The sequence below is a fragment of the Terrapene carolina genome, unplaced genomic scaffold (assembly GCF_002925995.2).
Source record: "Terrapene carolina triunguis isolate 2854851 unplaced genomic scaffold, T_m_triunguis-2.0 Scaffold192, whole genome shotgun sequence".
In the NCBI taxonomy this organism is placed as follows: domain Eukaryota; kingdom Metazoa; phylum Chordata; order Testudines; family Emydidae; genus Terrapene; species Terrapene triunguis.
Genome location: NW_020664543.1, coordinates 28,482,371 through 28,494,534, shown reverse-complemented (window position 1 = coordinate 28,494,534; position 12,164 = coordinate 28,482,371). Strand labels below are relative to the sequence as shown.

The window sequence follows — 12,164 nt, the reverse complement described above, 5'->3', positions numbered from 1 at the left end:
TCAGGAAGCAGATCGGGATTGTTTTTGACCACATACCCCATCCCTCCTGATTCGCAACCCCATGGACAGGCGGTAGCAAGTTAACAAACTGTTTCACAAACTGCAACGCTGCATGGCAGAAACCGCATCCAGTTGCAAAAGGGGAGGGTTGCATTTCGTACTGATACACCTGGCAAAGAGAAACACAGAGAGCCGCCAGCCCTCCCTTAGCAACAGCCAGGGCCCTCTGGTGGCCACAGCTACTGAAATCCCCTCCCTGGTTGTAGTGTAGTAAACTGCTCCACGTGGTAATGTGCTACCAGTAGCAGTTATTGATAGGTATGGATTGTAGTAAACTGCTATTGTAGTAAACTGCTACCTGATGTAGCAAATGCCCACAGGTAGCAGTTTCTTGCACTATAGTATATGTGAAATTGCTACGTGTAGAAAAGTGCTATCTGTAGCAGTTACTGATCCGTATAGATTGTAAGATGCTACTTAATTTTTACATACTTGAAAACTGTTATCATGTTTCAATCTTCCCTCATAGGTCATGTTTTCTAGACAGTACCTTTTTTTTTCTTCTCTGGACTTTCTCCAATTTGTCCACATCTTTCCTGAAATGTGGCACCCAGAACTGGGCACAGTACTCCAGTTGAGGCCTAATCAGCGCAGAGTAGAGCGGACATCCCAGAGTGATGTTCTGGGTTTTTTTGCAGCAGCATTACACTGTTCACTCATATTCAGCTTGTGGTCCACTAGGACCCTTGGATCCCTTCCACAGTATTCCTTCCTAGGTTATCATTCACAAACTTTATAAGTGTACTCTCTATGCCATTATCTCAATCATCGATTAAGATTTTGAATAGAAACATATCCAGAACAGATCCCTGGAGAACCCCACTCGTTATGCCCTTTCAGCCTGTGAATCACTGATAACTACTGTTGGAACTGTTTTCCAACTAGTTTTGCACCCATCTTATTTTAGCTCCATCTAGGTTGCATTTCCATAGTTTGTTTATGAGAAGGTCATGGGAGACCAAAAGCCTTACTAAAGGCAAGATAGCTGGGGTATGATGGACACAATGGCTTTGTTTTACATCCCTGCTGCAGGGGCTGATTACAAACCAAATGGCCAGATATCCATCTGGTGTCAATCAGCCCAGCTCTGCCGAATCCACTGCAGTGATGGTCTGTTTACACTATCTGGGATCTAGTGCCTCTGACTCAATGGAGTGACACGGATTTATACAACCTGGGGATGTGAGCCATTGACTCCAATGAAGAGTGGCTAATTTACACCAGTTGGGAATCTAACCTCATTGATGTTGCTACACTGGAATCAATTTACACCAGGTGGGGCTCTGCCCTCATTGATTCACGTGGAGAGACACCAGTTTATAGTAGACGGGGATCATAGAATCATAGAAGATTAGGGTTGGAAGAGACCTCAGGAGGTCATCAACCCCCTACTCAAAGCAGGACCAGCACCAACTAAATCATCCCAGCCAGGGCTTTGTCAAGCCGGGCCTTAAAAACCTCCAAGGAAGGAGACTCCACCACCTCCCTAGGTAACGCATTCCAGTACTTCACCACACTCCAAGTGAAATAGTGTTTCCTAATATCCAACCTAGACCTCCCCCACTGCAACTTGAGACCATTGCTCCTTGTTCTGTCATCTGCCACCACTGAGAACAGTCGAGTTCCATCCTCTTTAGAACCCCCCTTCAGGTAGTTGAAGGCTGCTATCAAATCCGCCCTCACTCTTCTCTTCTACAGACTAAACAAGTCCAGTTCCCTCAGCCTCCCCTCGTCAGTCATATGCCCCAGCCCCCTGATCATTTTTGTTGTCTTCCGCTGGACTCTCTCCAATTTGTCCACATCCCTTCTGTAGTGGGGGGCCCAAAACTGGATGCAATGCACCAGATGTGGCCTCTATGTGCCAAATAGAGGGGAACAATCACTTCCCTCGATCTGCTGGCAATGCTCCAAATAATGCAGTTCAATATGCTGTTAGCCTTCTTGACAACAAGGGCACACTGCTGATTCAGATCCAGCTTCTCGTCCACTTTAATCCCCAGGTCCTTTTCTGCAGAACTGCTGCTTAGCCAGTCAGTCCCCATCCTGCAGCAGTGCACGGGATTCTTCTGTACTTGTTGAACCTCATCAGATTTCTTTTGGCTCACTCCTCCAATTTGTCTAGGTCACTCTGGACCCTATCCCTATCCTCCAGCATATCTACCTCTCCCCCCAACTTAGTATCATCTGCAAACTTGCTGAGGGTGCAATCCATCCCATCATCCAGATAATTAATAAAGATGTTGAACAAAATCGGCCCCAGGACCAACCCCTGGGGCACTCTGCTTGATACCGGCTGCCAGCTAGGCATTGAGCCGTTGATCACTACCCATTGAGCCCAACAATCTAACCAGCTTTCTATTCACCTTATAGTCCATTCATCCAATCCATACTTTTTTAACTTGCTGGCAAGAATACTGTGGGAGACCATATCAAAAGCTTTGGTAAAGTCAAGATATATCTTGACGTGGTATATCTTTATATATATTTATATATATATATATATATATATGCTAACTGTGTACTTCCTGGTTTGAGTCTGAAATGCCTTAACTCTTCATGTCCTGGTTTTCAGAGGTTTGAGTTTTGCTGAACTGGATGTCCTGAAAGGCACGAGATACCACTGAGTGTCTTTAACTCTGCATTAACAAAGCTTTTAAAAGTCAGTGGCTTGCCTAGGGTGACCAGATGTCCCCATTTTATAGGGATAGTTCTGATACACCTCTACCTCAATATAACGCTGTCCTCGGGAGCCAAAAAAAATCTTACCGCATTATAGGTCAAACCGCGTTATATTGAACTTGCTTTGATCTGCCGGAGTGCGCAGCCGCTCCCCCCACCCGGAGCACTGCTTTACTGTGTTATATCCAAATTCGTGTAATATTGGGTCGCATTATATCGGGGTAGAGTTGTATTTGGGGCTTTGTCTTATATGGGCACCTACTACCCCCCCCCCCTGTCCCGATTTTTCACTCTTGTTTTTTGGTCACCCCGGGATTGCTTGGTTTTTTTTTTTTTTTTACAAGAAGAGGAGTTAGTGGACAGTTAGGCAGCTGTAATTATCATGTAGGTATGGCACTCAGACACTGTTGTGAACAGGTAATGATGATACCACCTAACTTCACATTGCCCTTTTCATCAGTAGATCAAACAGCATAATCGCCATTGTACACACAGGGAAACTGAGACAAAGAGATGTGAGGTGATGTGGCCACAGTCATCCCATTGGCCTGTGGCAGAACTGGGAATAGAGCCCAGGGTTTCTGAGTCCTGGTCCAGTGGTCTCTCCACTAGGTGCTACATGAAACCTTAGTGCCCCCATCCACCATACATTTAAATATTGTGGAATGGGGAGAATGGTCATGCTCTGAAATACTTGTAATGTGCAGTTGCTAGCAGAGCTGATACATGCTCCCAGCATGCCTGTTCTCAGCTCCCCACCCAGAGGGCAGGGATGCCAGCTCATAGGGGTAGCATTGCATGGGAGACTGGCTCAGACCTCCCTCCAGAGATAAAGACCCTCTCCAGATCCTAGCTTACATAAAGTAGGCAGAGAAAAGGACTCAGACTCCCCCAGAGGGGCCAGGGATCCCAAGATCCTGGCACACACACAGGGGTATGGAGAGAGGCTCAGACACCCCAGAGAGGTAAAGACTCCTGGAAAACACATGGGACTGGAGACAGTAGGGCTGACAGGTCAAATGCCCCTACCCCTATTCCATGCCTCCTGCTCTGCCACCCTCCTTCACCTCACCCTTCCTCTCCCCTTCCACTCCACCTAATCCCCATCCTCTCACCCTGACCTGAGCCCCCCAAGCAAGCTCCTCTACTACCCACCCTCAAATATCCCTCCTCCCCTCCCTGCAGTCCCAAACTCCTCTCCCTATTGCCCCCCTCTTCCGCCCTCAATGCTCCTCCCCTCCCAGCAATCATTCACATGTGTAATTTATTTTCTTTTCAAAAACAGCATAAGCAGCTTCTAAATTTTATGCTACATTCACATTACAATTCTCCAAAATAATACTACTACCCTATCTGACAGAGGCAGATTGTAGGAAGATGCCTCCTTTGTTTCCATTCAGATTTCTGCCCATGATGGAGTTGAATTTCAAGTGTCCATGTGTGATTCAGGAGCAATAGCCAGAACATTGGCTCTTGAGCCACAGAGAACTGGTGAGCTGTAGCTGGCTAGCAACCCTTTTGACTTCCCAGGCAGCACATGCCCAGTGTGATCCCTTTGGTGTGTGAGGGCAAGTCACACCGTCCTTGAGAGCTAACCTCATGCCATTTTCAATTTTGCTTCTCTCCAAGGGTGGGGTGGTCCATGAACTCTCTGGGAGTAACACCAGAGCAACTGAGACTCTTGTGCCAGAATTAGAGCCCTGGTTTGATCTCTAGCTCTGTGCAAAAAGTAAAAAAAAAAGTTGGTAGAATCCATGAACCTTCAGCAAAGTTAGTTGGTTGGTTTGTTTGGAAGGGGTGTGGGCAATATTTTGGAAACCTTTTGGTCAAATGACCCCAAGTTTGGATCAGTAACCCCACCCTGTGTCCTGAGGAGGCATGCCATGTTTCAAGGCAATCCAATTAACAGTGCAGATTTTAGAGCACTGAGAAGGGTCAAGGTTTAAACAGAGACTTGGGTTTAACCTTAATGATATAGCAGATGTGGCGGTCTGTTCCAATACTGCATTCACCACTGTAGTATCTGAGCACTTTCCAGCAGTGTATTAATTGCATAACTTAGCATCTGCCATGTGCCATTTGTTTTCCTATCCTCTCTATAGGATGAGATCCTGCTCACTGGAAGTTTTGGGTTTTTTTTTTTTTATATACATGCCATTATGTATTTACGTTAAAGAAGGCAGGTCAAAGAAGCATGCCTGGCACTTGGCGTGGAAGGTGGAGAGGTCTGAGAGGATCCTTCATTCCTTGAGGAGTTCATTCCACAGTCACAGACCAGCCAATGAGGAAGTCCTGTCTCCTCAACAGATGAGCTTTACCCTTATGGTTGAGAGTTCCATTGTGCCAAAAGAGTGAAGTTTTCAAACCTGGTCTTCATCCAAGAACTTAAGGCAGTCTTGGAGCTCCATGGATAAAGACCAAGTCCTTGAACTTGATTCAATATTCTATGGGAAGCCAGCGCAGAGAGCAACGATGGGTGTGATATGCTCGCTGTCAGCTGTGTTGCTGGGGAGACATCCTGCAGTGCTCTCTAGTTGGAGTTTCCTAAGCACGGATAGTTTCATACCCAGGTACATCGTAGTGATGTAGTCCAGTCAAGTGGTGAGAAATATATAAATAATTGAGGCCAGGTCTTTGTCCACCAGGATGGGATGGAATCTCCTTGCCAACCAGGAATTAGAGAAAGTGTTACTCAGAGATGCTGAGAGTTCAGCAGCAGTGAGGAATCATAGAACCATAGAACTGGATGGGACCTCGAGAGGTCATCTAGTCCAGTCCCCTGCATTCATAGCAGGACTAAGTATTATCTAGTCAATTCCTGACAAGTGTCAGTCCAATCTGCTCTTAAAGATCTCCAATGATGGAGATTCTACAACCTCCATAGGCAATTTATTCCAGTGCTTAACTACCTTAACAGTTAGGAAGTTTTTCCTAATATCCATCCTAAACTGCCCTTGCTGCAATTTAAGCCCATTGCTTCTTGTCCTATCCTTAGAGGTTAAGGAGAACAATTTTTCTCCCTCCTTCTTGTATCAGCCTTTTATGTACTTGAAAACGGTTGTCACCTCTCTTCTCCAGACTATACAAATCCATTTTTTTTTTCAATCTTCCCTCATAGGTCATGTTTTCTAGACCTGTAATCATTTTTGTTGCTTTTCTCTGGACTTTCTCCAATTTGTCCACATCTTTACTGAAATGTGGTGCCCAGAACTGGACACAATACTCCAACTGAGGCCTAATCAGTGCAGAGAAGAGCAGAAGAATTACTTCTCGTGTCTTGCTTACAACACTCCTGCTAATACATCCTAGAATGATGTTCAGCCTTTTTTGCAACAGCGTTACACTGTTGACTCATATTTAGCTTGTGCTCTACTATGACCCCCAGATCCCTTTCCGCAGTACTCCTTCCTAGGCAGTCATTTCCCATTTTGTATGTGTGCAAATGATTGTTCCTTCCTAAGTGGAGTACTTTGCATTTGTCCTTATTGAATTTCATCCTATTTACTTCAGACCATTTCTCCAGTTTGTCCAGATCATTTTGAATTTTAATCCTATCCTCCACAGCACTTGCAGCCCCTCCCAGCTTGGTATCATCTGCAAACTTTATAAGTGTACTCTCTGTGCCATTATCTAAATCATTGATGAAGATATTGAACAGAACTGGATGCAGAAGTGATCCCTGCAGGACCCCACTCGTTATGTCCTTCCAGCTTGCCTGTGAAACACTGATAACTACTCTCTGGGAATGGTTTTCCAACCAGTTATGCGCCCACCTTATAGTAGCTCCATCTATGTTGTATTTACCTAGTTTGTTGATGAGAAGGTCATGTGAGACAATATCAAAAGTCTTACTGAAGTCAAGATATAGCAAAGAGAACGCCTAGATTATAGGATGATCTTCAGAGCTCCTTGAGAATTAATAATCAAATACCATCCCAGCATGGGAAACTTGCTCTGCATGACACTGTTCCAGAAAGATGATTTCATTCAATGCTTTAATAACTTGAGCATGTCCCCAGTACATGGCCCCTCTGGCCTGGCCTGACCTGACCCTCTGGGGTTAGTTGGAATCAGCAAAGATATTATTCACTTTGCCCATCCCAATCCTAGGGTTTGTGTCCCCTGTGGATTCTCTGACGCCTAATAAAGGTTGAGCTGTGCCTGAAGCTTTTCCCACACTCTGGGCATTTATAAGGTTTTTCTCCCGTGTGGATTCTCTGGTGTTCATTAAAGGTGGATCTATCCTGGAAGCTTTTCCCACAGGTCAGGCATTTATGGGGTCTCTCTCCTGTGTCGAGTCTCTTGTGTCTAACGAGTTGTGCGAGCTGACGGAAACTTTTCCCGCACTTGGGGCATTTATGTGGTTTCTCTCCCGTGTGGATTCTCTGGTGTTTATTAAAGGTTGACCGATCCCTGAAACTTTTCCCACAGGTCAGGCATTTATAGGGTCTCTCTCCTGTATGGATTCTCTGGTGCGTACTGAAGGTGGATCTATCACTGAAGCTTTTTCCACATTCGTGGCATTTATAAGGTCTTTCTCCCATGTGGATTAGCTGGTGTGCAGTGAGGGTTGAACTACAACTGAAGCTTTTCCCGCATTCAAGACATTTGTAAGGCTTCCCTCCTGTGTGGACTCTCTGATGTTTGGTGAGGTCTGAGCGCTGGCTGAAGCTTTTCTCGCAGTCAGGACACTTATATGTTTTTTCTCCTGTGTGGATTCTCTCATGAATGATAAGGGCTGACCTCCAAAGGAATTTTTTCCCACAGTTGCTGCACGTGTTGGGTCTTTCTGCAGTGGGGACTCTCTGCTGAATAGTGTATTTTATTTTCTCGACTACTCTGCTCAAGTGACTGGATTTACCCTGTCTCTCTTCTTGGTCATTTCCATGATACCGGTCTGGCCTGCACTGATTCTCAGGGGCCCTTTTACACTCAGGACTCTTGAAAACATCCCCATCAGCTCTTCCTGATACCGTCCAATGTAGTTGCTTCCTGATACCTTCCTGCTGAGGGTTCGCCTCCTCGCTCTCACTCACCATCCCATCACCTGCTGTGACAGAGAGAGAATCCAGACAGGAGTCACTCCCTGTGCTGGGGGGGAAGGGAACCTCAGAGAGGGGAACAGGAAAGGGGGAAGAAACCCAAATAACTGCTGAGGAGATTGTAGAATCAGTACTGGCTCTCCCCTCAAACCTTCCCAACAGGAGAGAAAGGAGGTGATCATTTCTGTCTCCTCACCCTATTTCAATACTGATGTGGAGAGGGGCTAACAGGTCAGACAGGACTGGTGAAAACTCATGACTAACGTCTGTCATGAGGATAGAGAAATTGGTTTGTGAGTCAGTTTAGCTGATTCCTCACCTGTGTGGGCATCTCTCAAGATCTCCCTTTCCTCAGAGCCCTGGAGATCTGGGACCCATGGCTCCTCCCCTTCTTCCAGCCAGGAGATCATGTCAGGTTGGGAATTCAGGAATTCTGTTTGGGGAGACAGGGAAACAAGTGCTGATCTTGTTCATTGAGGTCAGTACTTCCAGAGCCAGCATAGAATCATAGAATATCAGGGTTGGAAGGGACCTCAGGAGGTCATCTAGTCCAACCCCCTGCTCAAAGCAGGACCAATCCCGAGACAGATTTTTGCCCCAGATCCCTAAATGGCCCCCTCAAGGATTGAACTCACAACCCTGGGTTTATCAGGCCAATGCTCAAACCACTAAGCTATCCCTCCCCCACTCTAACAAAACCCAGAGGGGATCCTTCTCCCTTCCTCCACTCTACTGGGCTATAAATCATACAAGATCCCGTGATGCACTGGTGTTCCACTCTGCCTAGAGAATGCCCTAACATTCCCCTGGGGAGCTGAGAAGAGTTGCTCACTAGGATACACCTCTGTCACTGCCAGTTATTCCCTCCCCTCCTATTCCCACCCTGCCCCCAACACCTATATCCATATTCCTCCAGAACGCAAGCCAGAGATATTACAGAGGGCTTGTCTACATGGTCAGTTAATGCCTGGCAAGCCAGAGGGTGAATGCACAGCACATTAGCCTTTGGGTATTGACTAGCCATGTGGACCCTGCTACCATGCATTGAAGGTGGAATGTAGAAAATCACCACACTCCTGCCTACAGTGCAGAGCAAAGAGCCTCCACTCATGGGGCCACAGTAGCACTCATGGGGCCACTAGCAGTAGGGCCACTCATGGGGCCACTAGCAGTAGGCCACCATCCCCATACTGATCAATGGTCAGTCAACCCTTTCCCATCACCCAGGAGACCTGCTCTGCCATCGCAGAGTCCTGAGTCCCAGTGCAGTGCGTGGACCAAAGACCAGCCCTCCTCTCTTTTCTACTGTAGCGATCTACCCCACAGAGTTCTCCTGGACCATAAAGTACCCCATGAACCCTCTCTCAGCCCCAGCCCCTCACACTGTGAGGAACCAGCACTTCACAGAGATCAGCCACAGCCAGGAAAGGACACTGAAGAGAGTCTAGAACATATGGGGTGTCCTGCTAACACAGCTGGCCGAGGTAGAACATGGGCAAGATGGAGGGGAAGCACATTTGGCCACTAGTGATTTAGGCAGAGCCAGGCATGAGACATTTGTCCATTTCGGAGATGGCAGTGGGGTCATAGACAACATAGGATAGGACTTGCCCTGGGAAGTGCAGGGGAGAGACAGTGAGTTTGTTCATCTTCCATTGGCTATGGGAAGAGTAGCAGCATCATTATGACCCCGTGGGACAGATTCTCACACACAGGATCAGGGGACTAGTGGGGCTGATCCCCTCCAAATCTGGGGGACCAGTGAATAACCCTGCACAGAATCTGATCCCAATGCTTCAGACACATACACACACACACAGGCCTGGTCTACACTACGAGTTTAGGTCGAATTTAGCAGCGTTACATCGAATTAAGCCTGGACACGTCCACACGATGAAGCCCTTTTTTTCGACTTAAAGGGCCCTTTAAACAGGTTTCTTTACTCCACCTCCGACGAGGGAATTAGCGCTGAAATCGGCCTTTCTGGGTCGGATTTGGGGTAGTGTGGACAGAATTCGACGTTATTGGCCTCCGGGAGCTATCCCACAGTGCTTCATTGTGACCACTCTGGACAGCACTCTCAACTCAGATGTACTGACCAGGTAGACAGGAAAAGCCCTGCGAACTTTTGAATTTAATTTCCTGTTTGCCCAGCGTGGAGAGCACAGGTGACCACACAGAGCTCATCAGCACAGGTAACCATGATGGAGTCCCAGGATCGCAAAAGAGCTCCAGCATTGACTGAACGGGAGGTACGGGATCTGCTCGCCATATGGGGAGACGAATCAGTGCTAGCTGAACTCCGTAGCAGTAAACGAAATGGCAAAATATTAGAAAAAGTCTCAAAGGCCATGAAGGACAGAGGCCATAACAGGGACACACAGCAGTGCCGCGTGAAAATTAAGGAGCTAAGGCAAGCCTACCACAAAGCCAGAGAGGGAAACGGAAGGTCCGGGGCAGAGCCGCAAACATGCTGCTTCTACGCGGAGCTGCATGCCATGCTAGGGGGTGCAGCCACCACTACCCCAATCGTGTGCTTTGACTCCATCAATGGAGAAGCACGCAACAGGGAAGCGGGTTCGGGGTACGAGGAAGATGATGATGAAGACAATGAAGATAGCTCACAGCAAGGAAGCGGAGAAACCGGTTTCCCCAACAGCCAGGATATGTTTATCACCCTGGACCTAGAACCAGTAACCCCCGAACTCACCCAAGGCGTGCTCCCAGACCCTGAGGGCGCACAAGGGACCTCTGGTGAGTGTACCTTTGTAAATATTACACATGATTTAAAAGCAAGCGTGTTTAATGATTAATGATTAATTTGCCCTGGCAATCGCGACCAGTACAGCTACTGGAAAAGTCTGTTAACGTGTATGGGGATGGAGCGGAAATCCTCCAGGGACATCTCCAGAAAGCTCTCCTTCATGTACTCCCAAAGCCTTTCTGGGGAGGGCTGCCTTATCCCGTCCGCCATGGTAGGACACTTTACCACGCCAGGCCAGTAGCACGTAGTCTGGAATCATTGCATAACAAAGCATGGTAGTGTATGGTCCCGGTGTTTGCTGGCATGCAGACAACATCCATTCCTTATGTCTCTTTGTTATCCTCAGGAGAGTGATATCATTCACGGTCACCTGGTTGAAATGGGGTGATTTTATTAAAGGGACATTCAGAGGTGCCTGTTCCTGCTTGGCTGAACAGAAATATTCCCCGCTGTTAGCCACGCGGTGGGGGGGAGGGGTGAAATGATCATCCCAGAGAATTGGGGGGGGGAGGGAAGGGGGGTTAGTTGGGTTTGTGCTGCATGTTAACCCTGAAACCGCAGCCCCTCCTTTTACATTGCAAACCCATTTTAAATGGCCAACCCAACGGGTGCTTGGTATGGGAAATGAGGGCACTGCTGTTTGAAATCATTCCCACATGTTATGAAGGTTAAAAAAACCAAAAGACTGTGGCTTATCATGGCTGCCTGCAAGCCGAATTCTGTTGCCTGGCACTGTGTGAGTGATCTCTCACACCAAACCGGCAGGCCCTCAATATAAGAGGAAAAATGCGACCTTGTAACGAAAGCACATGTGCTGTGTAATGTGAACAGCAACATTTAACATGAAAAAGTGTACCCATTGTTCTCTAAAATGTGTCTTTTTAACCACCTCTCTCTTCTCCTCCACCAGCAGCAAATGTTTCTCCTTCGCAGAGGCTAGTGAAGATTCGAAAGTGAAAGCGAAGGACGCGTGATGAAATGTTTACAGAACTACAGACTGCCTCCCACGCTGACAGAGCACAGCAGAATGCGTGGAGGCAGTCAATGTCAGAGTGCAGAAAAGCACAATATGAACGAGAGGAGAGGTGAATCGCGGGCTGAAGAGAGCAAGTGGCGGGCTGACGAGGATAGGTGGCATCAGCTTGCTGACAGAAGGCAAGAGTCGATGCTCCGGCTGCTGGAGCATCAAACTGATATGCTCCAGCGTATGGTTGAGCTGCAGGAAAGGCAGCAGGAGCAGAGACCGCCGCTACAGCCCCTGTGTAACCAACAGCCCTCCTCCCCAAGTTCCATAGCCTCCTCACCCAGACGCCCAAGAACGCGGTGTGGGGGGGGCAGCCACTCCACCCCAGATGATTGCCCAAGCATCAGAAGGCTGGCCTTCAATAAGAGTTAAAGTTTTAAAGTTTTAAACTGCAGTGTGTCCTTGTCCTTCATTCCTCCCCCACCCCTCCCGGGCTACCTTGGCAGTTATTCCCCTAGTTGTGTGATGAATTAATAAAGAATGCATGAATGTGAAGTAACAATGACTTTATTGCCTCTGCAAGCGGTGCTCGAAGGGGGGAGGGAAGGGTGGCTAGCTTACAGGGAAGTAAAGTGAACCAACGGGGGGGGGGGGG

General features: G+C 47.6%; 1 protein-coding gene across 1 annotated transcript in view; it reads right to left on the bottom strand.

Moving 5' to 3' along the window:
• LOC112108536 (zinc finger protein 850-like) overlaps positions 1-12,164 on the bottom strand; it is an 84,601-nt gene that overhangs the window by 22,378 nt on the left and 50,059 nt on the right. Inside the window, exon 5 of the mRNA XM_026654494.2 lies at positions 6,878-7,524. Coding sequence (XP_026510279.2) covers positions 6,878-7,524 — 647 coding nt within the window. The remainder of the gene's footprint in view (positions 1-6,877; positions 7,525-12,164) is intronic.